The sequence below is a fragment of the Phaethon aethereus genome (assembly GCF_964289735.1).
Source record: "Phaethon aethereus genome assembly, chromosome: 3".
NCBI classification, from domain to species: Eukaryota; Metazoa; Chordata; class Aves; order Phaethontiformes; family Phaethontidae; genus Phaethon; species Phaethon aethereus.
Genome location: NC_138576.1, coordinates 121,270,815 through 121,298,240, shown reverse-complemented (window position 1 = coordinate 121,298,240; position 27,426 = coordinate 121,270,815). Strand labels below are relative to the sequence as shown.

Below are 27,426 nucleotides of genomic sequence, written 5' to 3'. Positions count from 1 at the left end.
AGATGTTAGTCCTCACTGTTTGCCATGGAAGGACCTGGCATTGTTTTGTTTTGGGTTTTTATTACCTCCCTTTCTGCAGACAAATTAGCTTTTGGAACTGGCCAGAAATCTTCCGTTAGAACAATATATTTGCTAGTAAAGATGAGTGTTTTATAAAACCAAACTGTCCACAGGAAAAGTGAAATATTTTTATTTTGCATCAGTTCAACCTCATTTTAAATATTTGACTTCTACAACACACTGAATTAAAACAGCAGCAACAAAATCCCACTCTGGTGCATGGTCCACTTGGGAGAACAGGGTCAGATACATGGTCCCCTAGAGACAGTGCACACCATGTAATTTTAAAATCAAGTTCAACAAAATAAAATACAGAGCTTCTGTTTCCCCAAAGTGAAAATACCACATTTTGGGTTGAAAAAGGCAAAAACATTTTAGAAGATTTTTTCATTTGGAAGTTCTTCTTATTTTCTGTTTTTCAAAGAGTGGTTATTTTAACTGCTCATACTGTTTAAGATACTAACCAGTGTTGAAATCCCTGAATATCCATCAGCATTGAAATGGAACTTAATTAAAATTCATGCTGTAGTTCCTTTTTGGCTACCAGGGTATCACGGGGGAAGTCTGACTTAGATGGTGCATGTGGGGAACACTAGTCCCTCACAAAGCTTCATCAAAATTTCACAGGTGTTAGAGAGAGACTTTCAGGCACAGTGATGATTTTGGCAAGGAGAGTCTCAAACCCACTGTTAACTAGTGGGCATGCAGCTGATTTTAAAAGGAGAGTTTTGGCCGAGCCTTTGGATAAGCCAAACTTGCAGAAGAGGAGAGCAGGGAGGCACAAGGAGCTCGTTTTCTTCTGCGAAACAATAATAGCCTAAATACAGTAGATAAAGATGCAGATGACCTCCGATACTTTAAACACCTCTCCTTCACTGTGCCTGTAAATTAATTTGGTTCATTGGAAATTAATTCAATTTTTTCCATTCTGACACTTCATCTTGACATGGTTATTTGCTTTGCATTGTTTGATTTTAGTTGTATGCTCTTATGTTCTCAATATTTTACTTCTCAGTAGCTATGTAGGTGGTTAAGATATTTTTAAACGCCTGCCCTATTTCAGATTGCTTTGATTTAAATACAATGTTCTTCGTTTCTGTTGCATTCCCAACAGAAGCAATAAGCATAATGAATGTCTCTTACAGGGGAACAGAATAGCAGTGCACAATGTCTAATAAAATGTTGGCCTCATTGAAGTCACTAGTAGTTTTTCCATTAAGTTCAGAGCAATCAGAAGAAATTTGGCAGATCGTATAAATAACAGGTTTGTAAAGTTTGTTCTACTATGTTCTTCCTTTTTTTAAATCATCACAGTAAGAGGCATAGGCTTCCTAGCTTCAATTGAGCAAATAATGATACCAAGAGCTGTGGAAACATGACTGCCCAAGAGAACATGTTTTACTGTAGAACAGGAGCTTGTATTTGGTGAAACTTCAGCCACTTCCAGTGCTGTGTAGCTGTTGTTTGGTGGAAGTTAAATGAATATGGTAGTGCATACCTCAGTCGGATGTCCCCTGTGCTGTCCTTACTCATAAGCTTTGATGTAGATTGGGGATCATTGGAAATGTTCTGCAGGCAGGTTGTGGTCTGGATTTTATTAAAGGAGATGAATCTCTCTTTGAATATGTACAAAGGAGAGCACAAAGGCTATGCTATGTTCAAGGACTTCATAATTTCAGTGTTAGCATATGTATTTTAGAATTACTTCTTGTGAGAAACGAAATCACTTTTAATTCAGTGGCACTTAACTCAGTTGCAGAACTAGTCAACAGTGATGCCATGCCCGACTGATGTAATTGTGAATCTTTCTTTCAGTCGGCTAATGATGCGTAGGACGTTTCTTAAAATTACACATCCAGTAAATTACTGTGAAAACATTAGCTGTGATCAGATACGCTGATCTTTAAGAGAAGAACCTGGAATGATGATGTACTGTTTAAAAGCATAAACACTTATAAAATGTAGTATGTGTTGAGAATGAGAATGTCTGTTCTGAAGATCCCACCTTCTCTCCCTGAAATTTTGGATTTAGCTGTCCATTAGTTTTGCTGATTCCACATGGAATAAACAATGCAAACTTTTAAAAGCCAAAAGCATATAAATTGGTCCATTAAAATCCCTGAGAAACCAGCATGTCTTGACAGAGGATAGTCACGTTATTAATACTCCCACGGGATGCTCTCAAACTATGCTTATGAGGTCAGCATGCAACGGAATAAAACAGAATTGATCTTCAAGACCTTCTGACTCTAAGGCATGTAAGTCAACCTGTATTTGCTTTTTGTGGCAAAAGAAATGTAGGTAATAGTTTACAGACTCTCTTCTCTGAAATGTTCCCCTGCTTTTGATTCACCTACAGTGTCAATTCCTATGTGTCCATTCATCATCTTCCATATTCATGCAATTTAGGTGAAACACCAGTTGCAGTCATTAACGGTTTTTTCTCTTGACAGCTGAGAAACCTTTCAGAAGAAGCAAGATACCCTACCACTTTCTGTCTCATCTGTTCTTACTTTCAGTTCCTCTGTATCACTCGAATAGCTCTCCCTGTCCTCCCCTCTCCATAACCACCATGGACCAGGTCTGTCTGTTGCAGCTTACTCCCCAAACCATCTAAGCCACTTTGATTTCCCTCTTCTGCAAAGCCGCAGTTTGCCTGTTGAGTAACAACATGATGGGTATAACCTGTTAAAGTGGTCACCCTTAATATCCTGCCAAGTTTGTTTTGTGAGTGCCATTATAACTGCGTGTCCAGCATTCCCGCACTTTGCTGTGAGCATTGCTGATAATTGATCAGTTTTTAACGCCTCAGACTGCGATGCCTTTGGAGTCACAGAGAGTGATTGTCGGTGCCAACTCCCGCTAGCCACACACAGCAGCAGGGAACTGTTTGCTCTCCCAGTGAAGTGGCTGCTCTTTGCCCACACCATATCATGCATAACAGCTGGATTCAAATGACTGCTGAGTTTGTACTGCAAACCCTGAGCTATAGATTTTCTTCCACTGATGGAAAAAATTGTCCCTTATCCACCACGTGCCACTTGAGACCTTTATGCTGAGTGTGGTCTGAATCCTGCCTGCTGGGTTTGGTGGGAGAGCCCGTGGCAGATTTTGGTAGACTTTGGATCGGGCTCCCTGAGAGGAGCAAGAGGACTTAGCTCCTTTTCTTTTCCAGCTCATCCCTCGAAGAGGCCATAAGTGCTGGCTGCCGTCAAAACATGGCAAACACAACCTCTACTGCAGCGCAGCACCCAACACATATTTAATGTACTGACAAACTTGTCAGTTATTTCTTACAGGAAAATAACTAAGAATAATGGACCTGAACCTCGTTTCTCTGCTGCCAGCTTTATACCTCTGTTACTCTCCCAACTTCAGTAGGTCACACTAGTACATAACCAAGGTATCTGAAGGGGGAAAAAATCCATGTATTGGAAAGGGAATGTGGGCCAGGTTTTTAATAAAACAGAACACTAAAGCTTGATGAAGTGTGTGTTCACCGTATTTTTCAGTAAAAGTCATTGCACTCTTTGTATTTCCTATTATGATAAAATAATTCAGTGGCTCATATATCTCTAGGCATTTGGATGCCAGGTTTTTTTCTTCCCCGCCTCCCGCCCCCGAATTAAAGAAGTCAAAGAGTTCACTCCGTAATCTGAAGCTTTAAAACTTTAAACTTGTAACTTGCCCTGAAAATATTTAACAATAACTAGTTGCTTAATTTATTTTTATTTTATTAATTTAATTGTCTGAGCAATGTGCCACCCCATGAACATTCAGTACCCTGTCAGTATCTCAACAGGTATAGCTTAAAGATTCTTGTGCACCCCCTCTGACAATTAAGGAATGTTTGGCTGAGCAGAAATAGGGTTTTTTTGTAGCTTAACTTGCTTTTGCCTTCAGAACTCTGGCTCTAAGTAATTAACAACTGACGATGTGCTTCAAGTTTCCTCCACATCAATCTGAAAATTGTGGAGCAGGCTAAGAGTGCCAAGAGCTGAGTTGTGAAGCAGCCTCTTTATTATAAGCACAAGTTCATTTGGCTACTTGTTTTTTAATAAAGTCTCATGCCTGCCTCAATTTCTTATGCTTTTTTCTGTGTCAGGTGAATATGCAGGGCAGAGGAAATGGAGAGTATTTCAATAAGCTGGTTTAATAAGTAAAGCTTAATTGGAGAAAAAAAATAATTCTCCACTTCTTAAAAAATCTTCCCGATATAAATTTTTTCTGAGTGCGGTTGTTGGGTTTTTTTGGTCATGTTTGACCATATACCTAATTCCAAGCATTAGCAAACAGCCAGAGTTAGATGGCATTTAGCTGGATGCATTTGGGCTTTCACTTGGTTTAGTAAACTGGGAAAACATTCAACAGTCTTGGTACCTAAGAATGGAATTAAGGATTTCACCTCTTCTTTGAAGCTTGAAAAAGTTTGTGCTTAGATCTACCTGTGTACTAAACATCACTGCTATACTGCCCAGGTGCCTCATCCCCATGTGAAATAGTTTGTTTAGCTGCAGCCTTTCTTTTTGAAGATGCTTACATGCTGAAGGGCACCAGCCAGCAGTGTAACTCGTGTTGGTTTTCTGATGTTGTCTGCAGGGGAGGTAGGAAAGAAATTAGGGGGGAAAAAGTAAAATAAGAGGTTGTGTGACATTGTAGTGCCAAGTGAAATGTAGAGAAGATCATCAGTTACTTGACAAAGGAAATCTGTCTAATCTAGAAAAAGAACACAATGTAAGATGATCTCAGTGAAGCAATTTTTCTTCATAACTGTTACTTCAGAAATAATGCTACCTTAATGAAGATAAATATAAATGCTAACAGGAGACCCTATGTCTTTTTCAGCTACCTTTTTTGTTTTTTTGTTTTTAAACCTAAGCCATGAAAAAGTTTCAGCTTTGAAAAAACAAGAAGCTGCATCAGAGGTGAGACAGTGAATGTGTCTTCTTATAAATTCTAATAACTGGATTATTAGAATTGTTACCACTTGTTACCTCAAATATTTATAGTGTTAGAAATTAAGCAGTAGTCACCTGTTGTTTGTAGTCAGTTTATCCTGTTTTGGCTATAATTCCACTAGTTCTTCTTTTGACCTAATCCCAGATGCTTGATGAGTATTAAGGAAATTGAAATAAGAACTTTTCCAGTGATAAGTAGAAAATGAAATCACCACTGCAGTATGCTCTGCACTTGCTTGTTCTGTGGCCAGGCAGGGCCTTTAATGAATACCTGAAACTGGGCTACCGGGAGGGCTTATGTGTACCTCAAGTATTATTCAGGACCCAGCACACTTCTCTACTTCATCCATTTCAGATGATGCTCTGATGTATTATTCTATGACTGTTTTGAAAAGGAGGATGGCAGAAGAGTGTGCTGCTGTCTTATTCATTATTCATGATCTGGCTGCTGTTGTCTGGCTGAGTATTTTTACTTTTATGATGTACCTGTAAGAACTGGGTAAAAGGCTTATGTTTCTGGAGGGAGATAATGATATTCAGCAACAGGAACTTCAGTCTTTAAGGTTAATATTTTTGAACATAGCACATTACTTTGTGGATATATTCTTGGTGTTGACAAAGTCGAATGCAGCTCTGAATTTGCTGGATAGTAATACAGGACATGTAAATTAGTTCATGTAGAGGCAGAGCTATTTAGGAAGTTGCAGGGATTTTTCATTTCCATTTAAAAAACCCCCACAGACCAAACCAAAATAGATCAGCGTGCTTCCCATGGCAGAGAGGAGAGAGCTTACTGTATGACTACGGACTTAGCGACAGTGCTTCTGTTTTTCATTAATGACCTTTAAGCCTTATAGCACCCCTCCTAGGCAAAATATCATGTTGCCTCCCTTTTCACCTCCTGGTGAGCATATTCCATTTTCTTAAGCTTTTGTGTACAAAACTGAATTTCACTTTCCACCACATGACATTCCGTGTTATTTTAGTACGGTCTCTTCAAGGTGTGATGTGTTGTAATTTGAGCCCAGGGGTTTGCTTGCTCTTTGGATCAGTAAAAAAAATCAAACAAGTAAAAGGTATCTTTCTGCCTCAGATCTCTAAGGATTTGCAGTTGCCTGAAGAGGATAAGACCAGATGCCACCTGTGTTAAAAATGTTTCTCTTCTTTTAAAAGCTACAAATCTCTGGGCTATATTCACCAGTGCTTTAACGTCATGAATAGAGTCAGACTGTGACTAGCGGCACATGTGTCTTTAATTGTTTGTCTCCTGGACTAGCATGCGAGCCGTAGGCACGTTTCCTGAGCTACGGAGGAAAGAGGAGTATATGTGAATTATTCTGTAGAGGCTTGTAAAGCCATATAAAAATTTATGGGCTTGCTGCATTATTCAAGGTACATAATTTTATTACAGATCTGAGCAACACGTGGGAAAACTGATTTATTGTTGTTGTCATATTTTACAGAATGAATGTTTTACAAAGAAGGCTTTACTGCATGTATTTTAAAAAGTATAGGGCAATTCTTTGGAAAATGCCTGTCTAAGCTTATTTTCAAGGAAAGCAGAATTTTATGCACAGGCAAAAGTAATCTATTCGTATCATGGTATGCAGGCTATAACTTTAATAAATGATTGAAAGAATCTCATCTGATCCAGTACTTTTCTGTTAGCATCTTACTTGGTGCACCTTCTGTTAGCACCTTATTTAGAGGTGCAGGGTGCTAGAAAGCAAAAATAGAGATAAGCCTTAAAATACAAGACAGTTCCTCTCTGTGGTAGCAAAACAACCATTTTTATTATATAATAGATGTTATTTATAAGTAATTATGAATAGATGGTGACTGCTGATAAACACCAGGTTTGCATCAAAGAACTGGTTTTCATTGAAATGAGGGATAGGATTCATCTCATTCTAACGCTGTTTGCCTAATGACTAGTCTAAGCCTAGGCCCCTATCTATGATCAGTGCCCCAAGGTTGGTGGCTTGAGTTGCTCCATGGAGTTGATTGTCTCCACTGATAGTAGGAAAAGACTAGGCAACTACCTTAGTTGTTGCAAACCAAATATTAAACACTTCAAATCTAAAGAGGAATAACTGCCAGTGGACTATTTTGGCATTAAAACTGGAAACTGAATCACCTGAATTGAAAATCAAAATGTTTTCATTTCAGTGTACTGCTGCAGATCATGATCTGTGCTGGTTTTGGTTGCCACCCCCGGGGTTCCTACCCTGTTTACAGCTCTGCGTTAGTGACACATCCCCTCTTGCTGCCTGCTGGGGAGTCCAGTGTGAGGAGGATACTGGCAGGCCACAGGTTTTGATATTCACTTCCCAAAACACAAGGTGAAACATTTTTGCCATCCACTGAAGCAGTTCCCTTTCTGGTCCAGTGTTGAAACTGATTGAATTTGTCACTGGTTTATGCTTTTAAAAAAATAAAAAAAGGTTGAGGCTTAGGTATTTAGGGATTTGATCTTTAAATTAGGAACTTGAAGTGGTCCATTTGTACTTGTCACTGCTGTTTCGTTATCCATTCTACCGTTTCCATAGTGTGGGCGGAATATTCCTTCGTGAAGCCAAAACTCACTTTCTTTTCTCAAAGACCCTAATGAAGATAAATTGTGCAGTCAGCAGCTGTTTTCTTTCCAAGAATTCTTCTTAATTTTGCACTTCGTAGATGGTTCCTGCTACATTAGATACCTTTTTCCTTTGAGTGCAGTGATCCAAAATCAAGCGAGTAAGAGCTACAGGATGTGGAAGAGTGCTGCACAACTTGGTTTGTAGCCTGCCTAAAGCAACCTTTCCATAAGCTGACGTGGTTACATGGGACATACAGCAGAGCTGCAGTCTGCTGTAAGAGTGGCTGAATCATTCATGCTGGAATCCCTTTGCCTGTCACTACCCTGGACACAAGTGATACATCTGCACAGCTAGAATTGCTTTTCCATCCATAATTCTTTGCACAAGGGAATTCTAGAGTCAAGAGTGGTTGACAGCTACCACAAGGTGCTTGCATGTCTGATGATGGCCTGAAAAATCAGCCTCACCAGACCCCCTTTGAGCTTAGGGTCTATGTAAGTAGGACTTCATTTCTTCCAGGTGGGGGAAAAAAACACAGCTGATCCATGACTGAGTTTAAATTCTCATCTGTACAATATTTTTAGAGTGAAAATAGGAGTTCTAACTGAATAAAAAGCTGGCGATATATTGAACTAATTACATTTGGTACGGAGTTAGACCATACCTACCTGAAAGGAACAATCTGAAATCACTGGAACTAAGCTTACTCATTTGCAATCTGCAGGCCTAGTTTCCAGGCCATGTCTAGTCCAAGGCAGTAGTGTAAGAAAGTTTCGTTAATTTGTGATTGAAATGCTTTTCTCCCCAAAGGTTGCCAAGCTAGACTCTGTGACAGAGTGGGTTTTATCTGCTAATTAAAACTACTTAGAGTCATTGCTTCTATTTTGACTTTACCATAGAATGTGGTTTTCCAGCTTGTCCTGCTAGAAGTAGATACTGCACTTGTTAATAAAGAACAGGACTGGATCTTCTGTTGACACGCTCATTTCTTTTCACTGCCATGTATTAGATGAGACCTGGCCCCTTGTACAAATCCTCGTCGCAGCTCCCCTGGACACTGCAGAACCCAAACTTCCTCTGTGCATTAAGATTGGGTGTCTGTGCCACGTGGCTTTTGCCAGGCGCACTGGGTGAGGCCCGAACTTTTCTAGCTCAAGATCCTGCCTCCAACAGCAGCCAGTGGTGGATGACTGGGGAGCGGCATGATCACCAAGTCAGAGACTGTGTGGTATCTACCTGATTATGGCCACCCAGCTTCTAGCATTCACTGTTTCATGGACTGTTGGAGAAGGAGGAAGCACAGCATCAAATACCTCTTCCAGATTTGCCTTCTGTTAATTTGTCTAACCACTTTTTGATTTCATTCAGGCTTTTAACCTCTGTATTGCTGGGGGGGGGGGGGGTGTAGGGGGGGCAATTAATTTTGTAACTCATTACATGTTCTTTGAAAAAGTACTTCTTGTTTTCTGCTGCTTCTAAATCTCCCCTCTGGTAATTTCTATGGATTCCCACTAGTTCTTATATTATGAGTAGTAGTAAATAATAACTCCCTGTCCACCTTCTTTGTACTATTCCTGATTTATAGGCCACTGTGAAATTCCTCTTCTTTCCCCAGATGAAAAGTCATGTTCTGTTTACTCTTACTCATACAAATCTATGCCGTTCAAAGGGCTGTATAAGCAGTTGTGGTAATTAAAGGAGGTAAATGAAACATACACCTGGGCACAGAGACTTAGAAGCACGGAGCATTTGTGGCTATAGCTGACATTATTGGAAGGCGTCTTCAGGCTGAAAATCAGAGCCTTAGTTTAGAGACATGGAGAGATCAGTAACAATACTCACAAAGGGATTCAGCTATGTCTGAGCTGGAGAACAGCATCAAGCCACGTGATAGACATTCTGTAAATCTCTGCTCCATATTGTCTGTGCTGAATATAAGCAACTAGGCTTTCTGAAATGATCACCCAAAAGAAATTGCTGTACAGTAACTTGAAAGATGCTTACTTTTACCCCCAAGGATCAAGGACAATGTTGTCCCCGTTTTGTTCTGGCACAAGAGTTTTTGAGAGCTAGGGGTTTTGGATCCAAAACCCAAAGACTTTGGTGCTACCAGTGGACTGTCTATTCCTGTACCCCAGGAACTGAGAATCTGCTGAGAGGGAATGTTTTTAGGAGCAAAGCTATTCACACACGAGTCTCAAATTATCTTCAATAGCATGCTCAGCCAAATCTGAAAAAAGAATACAAGTACACATTAATTAAGAATTAACATAATTCTGCTCCTTGAGTATGGTGTTTATTAAAATATAAACTCTGTGAACATACACTTGAGAGGAAGCTTCTAAATATTTTTAAAAGCTTAATTTTCAGTCACTCTTTATTTCTTTTTTCGTTAAGAGGGAAGAAAGAAGATGGCACTTGACTTCCTGAAACTTTCTCTTTGCTTCTCAGATACATCATCAAAAAGTTGCTGAGTGTCCTTAACTCTGCTGATAGGGCAAAATCAGGAATGATTTATATGAAAAGCAAAGACATGGGATGACATTCTCCCAAAGCGCCTGAAAGCCACATTTGTTCAGACAACTAAAGGACCAAGAAAATATGCAAAGGGATTTTCAGGCATATGTGCTGACCCCTTATGCGGTTTTCACATTTGAATTTTGGGAAACCCACATTCTTAAGCACTGAAATGCTTTTAGAGATTTGACTGCTTGTTGTAGTACCACAAATGAGTTTTAAAAAAATAAAAAAATAATTCTATGATGGAAGACCCAAGTGACCCAGTCACTTCCACCGCTGCTTAGAAAATAGGGTTTAGCCTTTGTCCTGCCCCGCCAAGCAGCATACTACCTAAATACTCTTGTAAGTGTTGATGAACAGTTCCTCAGTAGTTAGCCCGAGCTCTCACACCACCTCACAATTAGCCATGCTATTTGGAAATACTCATGGTCCACAGCACAGGAGGCTTTGCACCCCAGAAAGCATCTTTCCCCAGGCTTGCTGGTGTGGGAGATGCATAGCACAACAGGGGCCAGTTTGCGTCCAGATGCATCTCACAGAATGAAGAGGGCAAAGTTTACTAACGATTCTCAGCTCCTTTTCTGTGTTCCACTTTGTCCTGCACATCTGTTTTTCTGCTGATTTACTGAACCTTTTTGTGTTTTGCAGAATGCCAAAGCCAGCTACGACTTCAGCAGTAATGATCCCTACCCCTACCCCCGCTACACGGATGACTGGTTTAACAGGTAAATGGGTTTTGATGAGCCTGCTCTTCACTTCAGTTTGTTTATAAGAAATTGTAAGTATTGGCTGATGTTTGTGGAATGTCTGTTTTCTGCTAAATTCTGTGGTTGCCAAAACAGAAGCTGCAGTCTCACTACTGCTTGAAAATTAGAGGTTACTTCTGACTTAATTTTTTTAGGTAACTTCTAGATAATGCTGAACAACCATTTTAAGGCTTATAAATTAGGTTGCTGCTTCAGAAGAGTTTATGTGTAAATTGTTTGAATGGGTGATAGCCAAATACCGTTTTCTGTCAGCTATCCTAGGACATTGTGGTAGCCCAAATCTGTACACGCTTAATACAGTTTTGACTGGTTTCCCATTTACTGTGTCTGAGGCAGTATCACTGCTAGCTAATTTTAAAGGGAGTAAACTGGAGACAGGAAAAGGATTGGGGCAGGGGGGAAGTCTTTTCATCCGATTATAGACTAAGGCGGCAGAAAAGCAGCATGGTGTAGAATGGCCAGTTTAAAAACAATTAAATCTTACATAAGATTTGAATCATCTGTCTCTTCACCGTGATTTAAGGATAGTGTACATGGGTAGTATTTCAGGGCTGATTCTGAGGTATGTCTAGCTGCTAGATGAATTAAAGTCAATGTACACTGACTGGGAACCTGTTCTGTTGTGTTTATAAACCTGGGATCAACAGTGCAGCTGTGTTTGTTGTGTTATTTCTCCTGAACACATCATGAGTGCCCAAGTCTTACTCCTCCTTCAATATGTTCTGAACTTAGCTAGATTCCAGCAGGAGAAGGTCTGGTCCTCAAGGTATGGTATAAATAAGAAAAGGCTTCAGATTTTAGGAAAAGTAACCTTTTTAGTTTCCCAAAACTTATTTTTGTTTAGGATAGAACAGAAATGTGTGTCAACAGTTTTAAAAAAACCCAACCTCTGCACCATGGGTTCTGTATCTGTCCGAGGAAACAGCCCGTTTTGTCAGGCTATAAGTGCTCCTAGCAAGATTTAACATAGTCAAGGGTGCAGAGTCCAAGGCACACCTGTAAGGTGTGTGTATGACCTGGTGATCTCGGTGTCCAGCATCTCTGCCTCTGTGGCAGTACTCCCCAGGGTCTGTAAATTTGTAGAAATTGTTTCATGATAATTCCAGTGAAATTCCCTGAAGTCATCTAGATGCAAATATAATTGATGTTGCAGCAGCACTGTGGATTTGAAAACCTGTAAAGGTTTCAGGGCTCAGTCTTAGTGCTCATCAAAAAATATTTTAGGCCTATTTGATGTGGTTTTCATGTCTAACTTAGTGCGGATGTATGGATGGCCCCTGAGTTTTGTATGGATTTTTTGGTTTTATTTCTAAAGAAATCAATTTTAGTTCTGTCAGAATAGCACAACAAAGATGTGGAGCAGCTGTGCTTCCACCTCCGACACAGACTTCCTGGCATGGATCAAACAGATTTAGGAGCTGTGATGTTATCCTTTGTAGTCCTGCCATTTTTCAACCAAAGCAAGATGCCGGTGAGGTTTCTCCTTCATTTCGGGAAAGGACATCTGACACTTTCAAACTAGTATGAATCCCATTAGTGAATGGAAAGTTGTAGAAAGACTAGGGCTCTAATTTGTGAAGGTCTGCTGCCTTTCTCGCTTTATTTATGCAAAGGATCTTTGTAGGAGAAAGATACCACTTAGCTCTGGAGCAGCACAGAGGAAAATTAAATCTAGCTTTAGTGGGTAATGGTAGCTCCTGTCATTTTCAGTGTGGAACTTCATAAAACTAAGTGTGTTCTGCCAAGCCCCATTAACACTGATTGTGCTGCTATCAAGTATTTTATAGTTGGGCACAGTTTGCTGTCCTCACGTGTTCTGCAAGGTGGCCCTGGAGGCAGAGTTAACCTCCTAAAGTCTCTTAAAACAGGCCTCGAGCATGCTGGACGCGGCAGGGGTTATGGTCTCTGGCCCCAGGTGCCTCTAGCTAAGTTCAGGCACCCAAGTGAAGAATCAAAGGTGAGCAGCACAGTCATCTGCGACCCGATCTGTAATTACTGAGAATGAAACATGCTTCAGGTTTTCAGAGAACTGCAACACTTTTTTCTATTTCTTTTCTAGAGGGGATGGGGACCTCAATTCAGCAAGTCAGGAGGAGAAAAGCAACGCAGGAATGCATTGCTGATTTTCTTCATTATTCTTTCCAGAAAAAAATGATACCTAGAAAGTATAGCATTCTTTATCATGAACCTTGAGGTTTCTTTGGTGAGACAGGGAATTTTCTGCCTTGCAAGGTAAATCACAGGAGAAATGCATTCAGTAAAGCATCCCTCTCCTGCCTGCACAGTTCAAGAAGGCTTTAGGATGCAAGATTTCCTGTTTTCTGCAGGCTAAGGCGTAAACCAAGACACCATGCCCAGCTATTCAGGAGTAGTTGTGACTATGTTTTTCTCTGCGTATTTCTTGGCTATATTGTTAATCAAACTGATGTGCTCATAGATAAGCTATTGTCATAACTTCTGACTCCTGTCTGCCTATGATGGCCTGTCTGTACCTGTATGTAGCTGCAAAGGTGCATCTGAATAGAGAGTAGTTACGCAGAAAAGCCAGTGAGAAACCTGCAATAAAGGCTCCATTTTGCTCAGTTTGCAGTCAGTGATGTATCTCCCATTGAATTTTATGCATGCAGAAGGATCAGACTCAAAATAGAATAGTGTAATATCCCTTTTTCCATAAAGAATATATTTCTGTGTGAGCAATTCAAGTGATTTGTGGAACAAGAAGTAGAGGACTGTTTTTTAAAGAGATGAACCAAAGGCCTTTTGTGAGCTGCCAGCTGCATGTACGAAGTGTCATTAGACTTTAAGAAAAAAAAGGAAAGGTTTTTGCATGGAGTATTTCATTAATCGCAGCTGCTCTGCTTGTAAGCACAGATTCCCTGTCCATTTTGTGCTTTTTAAGGCTGCTGGAAACACTCTGGCCTTTCCGTTTAACAGCCACTGGCCTATGAAACCAAGGAAGGTGGGTTTTGGAAGGGGACAGTGTGGTGCCTCAGGCAGGGAATTGCAGTTGGGCAGGTCAGCTGTTACAGGGAGAGACACATAGATAACTGGGCAGCCAAGGGACTTATTCCCCTGCTTACCGTACTGACTGCTTGACTGTGTTCAGACCCACAGCTTGGGGACCAAGCCAGGATAGGGAACACTGGGTGCAACATGGGGCAGGCCTGAGGAGCAGTGAAGGAACCTGAACCAAACCCTGTTCCCAAAAGCAGAGGCAGCTTTACAGCGCTTAGTGGTTTTTAGGAAGCACTTTGGGAACGGCCTGTGATTTTTAACACCCACTCCTCCCGAACCACATTCAGTACCTTGGCATGTACCATGTTGTGCAGTGCGGAGGTACCCACGGGAGTCAGAGATAGCTCGGCCTTTCTGTTACAGCCCTCTGACTTCTTGCTATGAGCATGAAGAAGGCACAACTTGGGGCTCCCCGTCTCAGAGCACTGAGATTACGAATTTCTGCGACGATATAAATAACCAATAATTATCTACATTCCCATAGCCTTTGTATTCTGTAGATCCTCTCACCTAGATAAGAGTTAGCTGGGCAAAAATTACTATCTTGGAAACCCATATTCTCCAGAGGTAAAAATGTTCTTTACTTATTATGGATCCAAACAAAATACCACCAAGACAAGGAAAGAACTCAACTTGTCTTCCAGACAGCGCTCCTTAACAGGGTAAAAACGCCTGCTCCCCTCCTCCTCATTTTTCAGTCAATACAATGGAAACAACATAATAATTGAGAATTTGTGTGAACAGATTTAGCAGCTCTTTCTGCCTGCAGTGTTATGACACAAGTGTCAGGGAGGAGCCACAGCACTAACTGCTGGTTCTTGGTGTGTTTGGATGCAGGCAGAGTGGCACATTCCCCAAAGTAGGGGGACGCTTTCCCTTGTGCAAACACTCGAATGCTCAGAAGCTGTAAATGTGAGTAAAAATGGGATCGCATTTGACCCACAAAAGCGTCCCTCTGAGCTTAGCGTATTGAACTGCTGCCCAGCGCAAGCAACTAAAGTGGACAAGAATAGGCAGATCCTCACAGCTTTTGAGACTGCGGCTCTGCATAGCCCTTCCCCAGCAGATAGCTGAGGTTAAGAAGGATGTAGCCTGTCCTTTGCTGTCTGCAGAAGCATTTCAAAGCAGATGAAAAGGAACCTCAATGAAAATCTGTGCCATCTCTGACTCTTAAAAGATGTGTCGATAAAAGGGCATCTACTATAGCATTGGTAGTGGGTTTTAGAAATAGTTTTCAAAGACAAAGCAGAGTGAAATCTTCACAACTAGTACAGATATGTTATTTAAACCAGCTGAAGGCAAAACTGACTTTCAGTTGAATCACCTTCTTCCATCTTAGGTTTTCACAAATGTTCATGTAAAATGTTTTCTTTTATTCCATATGTAATGTTTATGGAAAACTTGCTCTGCATGCTACTGTATGGTTTATCTTTGAAGTAACTTGTTCGTAGGTGAAAATATTCTTTTTTCTATTCTGTTTTCTATCCCCGTGTTTTAAACATTGACATAATAGTGAAGAGGTGAACATTGCAGAGAAAAGCTGTGATTTGTGCCTATGACATTGGTCACTTCATAGAAACCACAGTGGGTTTATCGATACATGAACAGCAAATAAGGCAATATTGGAAGAGTCTGTGATTTGCCATTAATAATTCAACTAAATGTGTTTCCACTAACTCACGTGATTTTTTTTGTCTAGTCAGCAGCATGGTATCTAAACCCTGAGCTGCTGGAACAGGTTTGCTTGCTGTCTCCATCATGTGGGCCAGAGCACTGGGGAGGCAAGGTGGGGGAGAGGACCTTCTGATAAAACCTTTTCACAGGGAAGGTCCTAATACAATTTTTCCATCAGTGAGAGAAAGAGCTCACCTGGCAGTGTCACTGATTTTTTGCACCACAGCATCAGTCAAGACAATTTTTTAACAAAGCCATTTATTCTGCTCTGTGGCTTGTAGCTAGCCCACAGGTGACTAGATAATGAATACCTAGCAACACTATTTTTTTTTTTTTCACAGTTCCTTGAACAAGGGCATGAGGGAAAACCTGCTTGACTGTTGAAAGAAATTTCTCCAGCAGCTGAATAAGAAATCCATATTGCTCTCCTCTCTGCCCCCTTTGTAAAAGGAACTTGAATGAGATCTTCACCCTTTCATGATCAAGATATTGTGTACATTTGAGGCCAGTCAATTTTTTTTTTGTGGAGCTGCCTTTAAAAGTATATTCTTCCAAGTAGAGTGGGAAAAAGAATGTGTTGCTTCTGACCCCTTTATTAATGTTACACTCACCTTTGCCAGAGATGCTTAAAGGGAGAGAGGGAGAAAAAAGATGATTAAAACAAAACAATTCTGCTGCCTCCCAGGATGGTTCATCTGGTACTCTGTGTAGCCTTTACAGTACAGCACTGCTAATTGCATGAATCCTTAGCATGCTGTAGGAGCAATGCCAGTTTTAATGCACAGAGTGGATTGATGTGAGCAGTAGGATGGATTCATATTGATTCAACATCTTAAATTTAAACCTGACAGCAGCACAGGTTTCACCAGTTTCTCTGCTGCTGTGCTATTTTTTTTTTTAAACTATTGTCCATTTTTATATTCTCTGTGGTTTAATTTCTGTGATGAATTAGGAGAAAGGAAAATGCAGTCTGCCTTCCTGCAAGACTGCCTCAAAGCCACTCCCAGTTAAAGGGTCTCTGTTGAGAGCTGTAAAGTACTTCAGAGACACCAACTGTACTTGAAATGCCATGTGTCAGCCCGGATCTGGACCTCCGTGTCAGAGCAGAGACATTTCCCACTTGAGCAGAAAGCAGTAGCTCTGCCAACTGGCAACTAGAGCATCTTGTCAGCTCTCTTGGGAATTAGGCACTGGAGGAGAGGGGTGCATGTGCCTTGGGTCTGGCCAGCTTTGGGCCTTGCCAGCCAGGCTACAACTCTGGTGCTGAGGAGTGCAGTGTCCCTTGTGGCTCCCTTCTGCCACTCCAGTTTGATATTGTACGCACCTCTTTCCATAGCATTTCTTTGGTGGGCAGGGATATGCTCCTGATACATGTTTGAACAGGAAAAATGCAATCAGACTTTGTTCTGTGGGGTTCAAAATAATGGGTGTCGCACTGTCAAGTCATAAGAATAAAAGAAGTATACTGATCTTACTTTTACGGTGGTCTGTCAAGGGCATTTCTACTGACTAATAGTTGCTAACAAGGCAGAACCTGTTAAAAAGAAAAGGTCTGAATAACTTTACAACTCAGTGTAGCATAAGTATGCATGTTAACCTCAGAGCAAGCATTGCTCATACTGCAGAGGGGAAGTTGATAATCTCCTGCTTCAGGAAGGAGTGAGCTTATCTAAGTATCCAAGTACAGCACTGAACAGTTTGCCATGGAACGGTTTTCCTCTGAAGCACTGGGAGCTGACTATGAGGCAAAAACAAGATCATGGTGATCTGGCTCAATTCAGCACACGCATTAGCTGGGTTCACGGTGGTGTCTCTGTCTTCCCTTTTGCAGCCATGGGACAAGGTGTGCAGGAGAGGTGTCTGCTGCTGCCAACAACAACATCTGCGGCGTGGGAGTTGCGTACAACTCCAAGGTGGCAGGTACTGTAGTATTTCAAGGTGTAAATGGTCCTTATGACACTGTGCCTCAGGCAGAACTTCTGCAGAGACAGGGAGCATTGCCCAGGACAGGACTGCAGGCTGGCACTGGGCCATGTGTTTATTATTTTTCACAGTAGCTGGGCAGAGGAATTTCTCCATGGCTTTGCCTTTTCAATTGAGGGCCTTATATAGCCTCTTTAATAACATTGCAGAGGAGCAGCTCAGCTCCTTCTTATGCCAATTCCTGTTTCTATGCTGATTTTCAATGCTTCTTCCCTGCGTGGTTGCAGAATCATTTGTGACAAATCTCATTTTGCAGGAGGTAAAATATAAATTCCTTCTGCTCTTAGAAGCTGTATTTGAAAAGGCAAAATCCTGTGCTGCTCTTACTCTTTAGGGTCTCACAGGGCAGGCCCTGCAGTGCCGTGTATCTCTGCAGTCATTGGTTTCCTCTGTTCTAACAAGCGATGCAGAGTGGTAGGATGCACAGAATGAAATGGGTGGTGCCTAGCACCCAGCATTCACACCTCAGGTGTGTTGGGTGTTTTTACTTCTAACTAATTCTTGTCTGCACCGATAGACTGAATACAGGGATTGGAATGAGTTAGGCTCTTGGACAGCATGTGTGGGTTTAGTTTAATCTAAAGAAATCCATTTTCCCACTCTGCGTGTTCCATCATGAGAACCAAGGCACAGCAAGCAAAGATAGATGATTATGAATTTAATTTCATTCCCCAGTCCACACTAAAACTCCAGTGTGGATGTGCCCATTTCTTTCTGGGGATGGTTCACAGTGTGTGCGCCAGGGCAGCTCCACCCTGCTTGTCAAGTCCCTGTTTCACCGTGAGTCAGAAGAGTCTGGGGAAAGCTACGTTTCACCTACCACCTGCATGATCAAAAGCTGAATCTGTACTGTAGAAGGGCACCAAGCAACGTTTGCTGAGCCGTTAACCCCAAGAGGTATCACTGAAAGTTGGTAACTGGACAGGCAGATCTAGTGCATGTCCCCTTTCTTCAGTAATATTAATGTCCTCTCCAGAGGTGGGATGCTTCATATTTACATTCTGGCAATAACTTTCACTTTAAGAGGTGCATGAATTGAGGCATGGGGTTTTGTGGGGGATCTCATCTGTATTATTAGTATAACTCTACAACTTCAAGCTGCTTGCTCAAAAAAAAAGAGGTGAAGGCCTTTTCTGATGACCAACATCCTACAAATAATCTTCCATATTTGTCCACTTCGTAACAAAATCCTCACGGATTTTTTAAAGTGCCAGCCTTTCCTGCCCGAGAACAGTGTGCACCTGTAGCACCACCGTGTGGTCAGCGGGACCGTGGAAGTTCGTTAGAGTCGAGAGTCTGCTGCTGACACGATGCAAGGTCCACGTGTGCAGCTAGAATTGGAAGTTGGTAGCCAAGGATCAGGGGCATCATATGTTTTGCTTCTTGTAGCTCTTTTTTGCCCTGAAGTCAAACCAGATGGCTTGGCTCCTCCTGTTGTTCCCCCCACACACCAGGGTCAATAATTAATTCTGTGGTTTTAGTGCAGATCTGCATTTTAAAAGCATGTTGAAGGGATTTCTCACTCACTGAGTTTGACTTCGTAATTTCTAACTTGAATTAGCAGATCAGGAATTTCCAGCTTTGGTCTGGTTTCTGTTTGAAGTTTTTACCACTTTTTCCAGCTTCACATTTGACACATGGATTTTGTATTGAATATAGTAAAAGCACTGGCTTTTAAATCAGGGTTCTTGCTGCCATTCACACAGTTTGGCTCTGTGGTATTGATTTCTGCCCCATCTGTGTCCTAAAACTGTTGGGAAAAGCTGAACTTCAACTTGAGGCCACAAATGAGAGTTGGAACATATCCTGAGTTACTCATCCAAAGGCCACAGAGAGGTTGGAGTGAAACTGTCCTGTGTGTGGGGCATGATGGATGTGAGGGCTTGCGCTCCTGTCTTTGTTGCACTCTGGCTTGCTTAGGGTCAACACTTCGAGGTTGTATGAAGTTGGCATGTCCTAGGATTGTCTTGTTTAAACTCAAACTCAATTTCTAATGCAGTATGGGTTAAAGGAAGCAGGTTTTAGTTTGCCTTTTTCTCCAAATGCTGGCCATATTTTGCTATTGTGTCTGCATGTTGACACAGTGATATTTTTTCCAGGAAAATGTTGTGTAGTGTGTTTCCCCCCTCTGATTAAATTCTGGGGAAAAAACAAAATAAACATAAACATTACTTGAAAAACTAATGAAGTGTCAACACATCATTGAGTATCACTTAGAGATGGGGGGGGCCTTACTCCTTTTCCCTAGTTGTTACAAAATACTATGTTAAATAGTATTAATATTATTTAAATGCTATGAAATGCTGAGATCACTGAATACTACTGTTTTTAAAGTGTTTTCAAATAGTAGATGGAAAATACTATGTAATTAGAAAGCTAACAATAAAGTGTTTTCTCTTTCTGGGCCACACTGCATTGCTGTGGCTGGGTGTAAGCACACCCTGGTGAAATGTGAATGTGAACACGGAATTACTGAGTGGGTGAAACTGCCAGTGAATTAAAATACCTGTAACTGGGGGACTTCTTCAGGTGCTGAGATTTCATCTTGTGCTGGGTAATGCATAATTCATGTTTATGTTGATTAAATCTACAGGTATTCGAATGCTCGACCAGCCATTTATGACAGACATTATTGAGGCTTCCTCTATCAGTCATATGCCTCAAGTCATAGATATATACAGTGCCAGCTGGGGACCAACTGATAATGGAAAGACTGTGGATGGACCTAGAGAGCTAACACTGCAAGCGATGGCAGATGGTGTGAACAAGGTAACAGTCTTGTTCAGTAGTGTGGGTACTGGGGCAGAATGATATGTACACACTCACACTGAAACCAATGGCTTGGGAATACATGGTCCTCCCATAGGTGTTGCAGAGTGCAATGCAATTGTGTCAACTACCTCAGCTTTCAGTGTATTCCAAGGTCAATTGATGTTCGCCCAGTAGTATTGTGGCATTGCTTTTACTGTGTAGTCTCAGGATACTATGCTCTCTTGCGTGGAACTGTGTTTATCTCTAGTCAGCTTACAGATGCTTTTCATATGCCATCGCAAGTCAAAATGGAAAAGCCTGATCCTCTAAGTATTTCCCAGGTTGAAATATGCCAGCTGTACTACTGACATCACATTGTCTGTTTTGGTGGGCTACCAATTTAATTATCGTTCTGGATTTGTAGTGTCCTTCACGTCACTCATATATGGTCATTATTGTAGCTGTGATTGAACCACAGTTGTTTAGCTGTCCATGGAGTAATATTATTCCCCAGTAGCAGGAGCCTCCTTATTTACTCCCACTTTTCCCCCTCCTTCTAGGTCTTTGTTAAAGACACTCGATATCATCCTAGAATCTGTTAAACCTGTATTCTATTAGAAGGTTGGGTAAAATGCATGTCACAACTCAAAAAGAAAACAAATTGCTCCAAAACAAACAAATCAACCTTGCACGGCTCTGTCTCCATCTCTTGAGTGGTATGCAGCCAGGACAACCACAGCTGCTCCTTGTGCTGTAGGGGAATGAGCCCCCTCCCCTTAGCTGATCGTAGATGGGTTTCCATAATGAAAAGATCTGAAATTCTCCAGAACATCTGGGGTGGTTTTGTGTGGCAGCTCCACAATTACTCATTTTTCCATCCAAATTATTTCTTCCTCTTACTCGTGCCAGTTTCTCCCACTCTTCATCACCACCTCGCTGTGAGCAGCACATTCAGTTTACCATGTTTTGTGACAGGATAATTAAATCTACTGCTGTGGTAGGTAGTGAAGCATCTCAAATTTTGAACCTCAAATGTTTTGCCTGTAACAGATGAATTATAGTCATCTTCATGCTCTCACCCATAAAATTGGCAATGTACTGCAATAACGCAGGAAGACTTGTCACAAATTTCTCCCGAGTCTGCTCAGTTTTGTAGTATAAACTTTACAAACCTCTGAAAAGCTCAAAGTCCCTCTGAAGCCATCTTACGCAAGCTGTGTTTCTTCTCATGACTTACTTTCATTTATCTGGTGTTTCCATAAAGATCCCCTTAAACACTCCAGTCTTGGGGAGAATCTTTCTTAGGTACATGACACAGTTGATATGTTTTTAGCAACACCTTGATGTCTTATAGTTAGTGGATATTTGATCTTCCTTTCACTGATGTTGGTTGGAACAGACATAAACTCTGACTATAGAAAAATTCCCATATAGTTTTTGTGTTATTCTCCTTGCATACAGAACTTTTCTAAAGGTAACAGAAAAGACGCTAATAACCCCGGCAGGGGTACGCAAACTGAACTAAATAGAGGTATTTTACCCTTCAAGAGAAGCAGATCTTAAATTGTAGTCATGTTTTTTTGCAGTTTGGTATTTAAAAGACCTTTCAATTAACTTGCCATTGTATCGCAATATGCTTTAGTTTGTGGAGTTATGCTGGAATTAACCTTCTCTTTGAATGTTAACTATAGAAGAAGGGATTTTTCTCTTCTGTTCTGTTGTCTGGTCATAGTCCCATACTTGGGAGTGTTGGTGCTACTTTTTTAATGCCTTCCCTTCAGAAGCATTTTTAATTCTCTTTAAGAAATAATTTGCAATATTAAGATCAGGAGGGGCCCTGAGATCTCTCAGGATGAATGCTTGTGAAGGAGAGAAAATGGTGATGGTGAGCTGCACTCGGGAAAGATTGCTCTCATACTTTATCAGAAAATGTAAAATTAACAGGAGAGCCTTGCATTAGGAAACCAGTTCTGTCAAAACAGCCATTGCAGAATTAGAGAGCAGAAGGACTGAAATTGGATTCTACCTAAGAAAGATATTGTTGTCCAGGGACAATTACACTTAATTTATAGTGGCAGTATCTCAGCTATTTCCTGGCAAGACTTACACGGAAGAGACAGCTCCACCCCAAAAGAAATCCATTTGCATTGTGATTGTAGCTTTACCCCTATTTTGCTTGTTACATTTCCTATCAATAGAATGTTTTTTTGGGGTATAGTTTGTTCCGATCTCTGTTTGTGGAGAGACAGATTTTCTAAGGATATTTCAAGATGTCAGTGGATGCTGGATCTTCTCCGTGGTGCTTTGAAAAACCCACTACAGACTTCCCTGCATGTAAAGGAAGACTTAACAAGCCTTTGATATAGTACCTTTTAACCTAGTTTAGGTCTATAATATATGCATCAAATACTCTATTGACTGTACAAATGTAAATCTAATTTATGGTCATTTTTCAGAATAAAACCCTCTCTTACTAAAGAGAAAAGCACCTTTTATAAGCCGAGAGACAGATAAATGTAGGACTTCTTTTTCTCAGGCTAAAGCTGATTCTCACCAGAGAGATGGTTCACAAATTAGTGATGAAGCTGAAATATTGGCAGGGAGGAAGCAACATGCTGAGAATAAAAATGTGTTGTTAAACTAAATGCAATACTTTCAAAAGTACTAGAAGGAAATGTAAGATCTCCTGCATAGAGGAAGATTAATATCCTTACTTCTAATGCAATAAACTAAAAATAAATAAGTGGGAGTGATACAAAATTCTTACAGGGAATAATCAAACTGAGTTGACAAACACAGGTAACATTTACCTTGTTGTCACCACACTTGGGAACCCAGCTCAAGGAGAAACTCATTGACAAGAGTTTCATCCTTCCCCCAGACTCCGTTTCACTGTCATGTCCTTTTGAAATCCTCCTTCCAGAGCTGCTGGGATGCCAGGGGTCATCTGATAATGATAAGATGATGAAAACTGCAGAAACTGTGAGAATTCTTGCTTATATGTCTGTTTTTATGGCTTGAAGCCACACAGCTATAACCAGGCAGACGAAGGCTGGTGTATCTTTGTATCTTTCGTCTTCCATTTCCCATTCTTGGCATTTGTTAAGCTGATTCCTGCCTTCGGTCTTAAACATACTTTCACTTTGGTGTGCTGTTCGCTTGTAAGGTAAATAGCATGAATAAAGACAGCACTAAAATAGCATAATGAAGGACAGCAGAAACTGTTCATCACACTGGCAACTCCTTTATGGGCTCTTTTACTAACTGCATTTCCAGGGCTGAATGCAAAGGGGATGACGTGTGCATGAACTTGGTGTCAGCATAATACATGTAATCAGAAGGTACTGGGAAAGGGACTCATGCTGCTTTTTGTTACTAAGACACGATCCCGTTCATTTTTTAGTGCAATCTATGCTTTGCTGAGTTATCTCATAACTTACGTTGAAACTTGTGAGTATCCAGTACCTGCCTAATGAGGAGGTCTTGCACTTGCCCTTTGCTGTGAGGCATCTGATGCTGGCTGCCAGCTGTAACAGGAGACTGTGCTAGACTCTGCCCGAGCCAGATATCCATTAGGGTAGTCCACAACAAGCGAAGGGACAAACGCTGTTCTGTCTGGTGAAAGAGAGATCCAGAAAATGCATTCTGTTGTGCTCTCTCCTGCTTTCTTCAAACACACTTGCCAGGAGCAAAAAAATGGATATCCTTAATGAGATTTTATTATCTGGCCTCTAGACTCTGTCTGAGACACATCTGTGACCAGCAGCAGGTTCTGGGGTGTAGGGAGAAAAGGTATATGTTTCTTTACAGTAAATCACCAACCTAACATTATTCTGGGCTGTCCCAAGATATCTTAGCCCTGCACCAAGACCAGGCTGCTCATATGCTCAGTTTTATTGCTTCTAATCACTCTGTGTCACACATTTGCAGATGTATTTCCTTGAGCTATGGAGGAATTTTACTGCAGGTGCAGAAATACAAATTAAATTCAGAGCTGGGCAAGAAACCAGGATGGACTTAGGAACAAGCAGCCCAGCAGTGTTGAGCATAGCTAGCTATCCCATCTGATTGAGAGGTACTTTCATTTGAGAGAAAGGAGGAGTGAGCTGGTAGTGGCATTTTATATATAGCATGGCTGGACAAAGCAATGCTGTGTGATTTACATATCCCTTGTCTGATCTGTGCTTACCCACTTTGTTGACTATAGAGCTTGGAGGGGGAGGTAGGGATGGTAGATGGGATTGCTGTGACCGCACAACTCTCTTAAACGTAGACTTTTTGTTCTCTGGTACTTTGCATCTAGAATTGTATCGGCAGTCATCTTAAACAGAAAAAGGTAACTAGCTCAAGAACTAATTCCACCCATGTTTTATGGTACATCCAGTCTTTAATGCAGTATCCAGTAAACATTTCTGATTTGCCATTTCATGAGTCCAGTTCTTTCCAGCTTCAGCTATTGGAATTTAAGGCAGTAAAAAGAGTAATCAAGCTAAGCTGGTCTCTATCTATTGCATTTTTATGACGTAGGCTTTTATATTAGAGGGTTGTGAGGAGTTGCTCATGGGCTGAATTAATTTCTTGAGACTTTGCCGGCTCAGCCAGAATATATAAGACATGATCCATTTGTGCTTGTGCTGGTGAAAACATTATTGCTTCCATAATACAGTTCCACCTAAGAAAACGCTGCACAAGTACAAATTGCCAGGGGAGCAGTATTAAGAACTTACAGTCTCATCATGGCTCTGTAATTGGGTTCACCAATGAAAGAAGAAAGGACAGTGTTAAAAATGAAAGGAAATATTTCTCAGTTGCCTCTCTCCAAGGCCACAGGCATTGTGTTACTGTTCTCTGAAATATGCTGAAGATAGCATGTTAATAAAGTATATGCAGTTAGATACCTCTAACATAATTTCATTTGCTCAACAGCCAAGTGCGGATAGGGAAATTAGTTTATGATCTAGCAACCATCTGATTACTCCATTTCTGAGAAAGCCTTACAAGCTTCTTTATGACTTGGGAGCCCTTTACTACCGTATTACCATTGTGTCTGGAATACGTGTTATAATTCCATGCCTTGTCTTATTTATGTACGATAAAATCAAACCCCATGCCAGTATGTTACATCTACTTGGAATTCTGAAGTCACCCCGTTCATCTGACAGGGGATATTTTCAGGCTTTTGTAAAACAACATGACCCGCTTTTCTGATCTGGTGATGGGATACATGACCTTTGACTGAGTACATGACCCACATGTGAAGATCAGTCTGTGACCATCTGCTTTCCTGCCACAGCTCAGGGTGTGGACATGTGCCTCTGAGGACAGGACAGGGGCAAATCTCAAGTGCCACTGGTTTCTGTTGTGATACCAGCCACCTCAGCGATGCCTTGGTCAATTGAGGACCTTGGCTGTTGTAGGTTTATGCTTTGCATGGGCCTGTGACAGGGTTAAATATTGCCCTTGACAAAGACTCAAATATTTGACTGTCACATAAAAAGCAGAAAGCTGCTGTATCAATAGGTTGGGACAACATGGCAATATTTGTAAGCTCCAAATGTAAATATTTTCTTTATTGACATGTAAATTACTGTTTTCTAAGGAGGCAAGACAATAATGTAGCCTCAAAATGTAGATTTTGTTGCCTCACTCTGACCCCAGGAGTGGTTTTGCCTAATCTCCATGCCGCAGCTCGGCAGCCATGCGCTCCAGCTTCCCAGCAAGGCTGACGCTGCAAGCTGGGAACCTTTGCACAGTGTTGCAAGAGCCATGGGTGAAGCTGTGAGGCCGGGGTTCATCACGCCAGTTGGGAGCTCTGGGCAGGGAAACCAGCATTGTCACTGATGAAAAGTAAATTGGGTGTTTAGAACCTTTTTCTTGGTGATAATCTAGCTCAGAAATACTGAAAAGAGGATGAGACTGATGTGTGCAAATATTATTGATACCAGAATTAAGCCTGCAGAATTGTTAGACTAGAGTAATGCATTATCACTTGTGGTATGCAGTCTAGAATCCTGTGAAAAAGGAATGGCTAATTAAAAGGTTTTGCCTCAGCATTTTTTAAGTACCCTCCCCATTTCCCTGCTGGACTGAACCCTAACTGAAACCTAATGCTGCCTCTCTTCACCAAAGGTGTAATTTTCCATTCGTTTCTCTTGGCTAGCAGAAGTCTGTCCAGTTTCAACAGTAATTCAAACATAGCAAATGGCTCAAGCAGTATTTTTAGCTAAAGGAGGTATTAACAATTATGTAATTAATTGGGGGTTGGTGGATGAGAGTTCAGTACTCATCTGTGACCAAGTCTAGAATAAGTCAAATAAAGCCTTTTGTTAAGAGTTTAGCAATTATAGGGCTTAGTTCTTTGAGAATCTCATACGGAGCAGTCTCTTGTACTGGGGTGATTATTGCTTGACCCAAATACTTTCAGAAATCTGCTAGGAGGAACCAGACAGCCAGTTATTGAAGGCAACAAAATATGAAAGGGACAAAAACAGGAGAAGCATGGCTGAAACATGGTTCCAAGTGACGGTTGTCCTCTGCATAGCAGCCAGGCATTTAGCTGAGTTCTTGCTCCTGCCAAAATGGCCTTTCCTCCTTCTCTGTTGAATGCCTGAGGGTTAGATAGGCCAACAGCGAAGAGACACCTCCTTCAGCAGCGGTGAATCTGAGCAGGATAACACAGCTGCTGTTTCTGCTGTGCTGAACTCCATGACTTGTGGGTGTGCTGGGTAGGCCAGACATCTTGGGCTTTCCCAGGGACACAGTACAGCAGCTCCAGGCTTCTGGAAGGGGCTGGACTTGCAAGAAGTGCTAAGGCGTTCAGCTCAAACAAGACAGCTGTTCCCCTGAATGTGTGCAACGGCAAACTTTAGAAATCTAAATATGTTTCCTGCTCAAAACTTCGGTGTCTCTGTGGTTAAATTGAGACTACTTGGATGGCTGTGAAGCATGTATTTCTGCCTAAATTTTGTTTTAGATTTTAGCATTCCCCAAGAAATCAGTATAGGAAAGGAGCAAAGGGATCCAGGAAGTCACAGGCTACCAGATTGCTCTGGGCAAATCAGCCTGGCAGATGCAGAGGTAGCTGGCGGAGCCAGGAGAGCGAGGGCTCAGTGGGCTGTC

General features: G+C 41.3%; 1 protein-coding gene across 2 annotated transcripts in view; it reads left to right on the top strand.

Annotated features, from left to right (window-relative positions):
• PCSK2 (proprotein convertase subtilisin/kexin type 2) overlaps window positions 1–27,426 on the top strand; it is a gene marked incomplete at its 3' end in the record, with an annotated part of 106,270 nt that overhangs the window by 64,673 nt on the left and 14,171 nt on the right. For both annotated transcript variants that reach the window (XM_081997686.1, XM_081997685.1), the window contains 3 exons: window positions 10,766–10,842; window positions 17,405–17,493; window positions 20,150–20,325. In XM_081997686.1, the coding sequence (XP_081853812.1) occupies window positions 10,766–10,842; window positions 17,405–17,493; window positions 20,150–20,325 (342 nt within the window). The remainder of the gene's footprint in view (window positions 1–10,765; window positions 10,843–17,404; window positions 17,494–20,149; window positions 20,326–27,426) is intronic.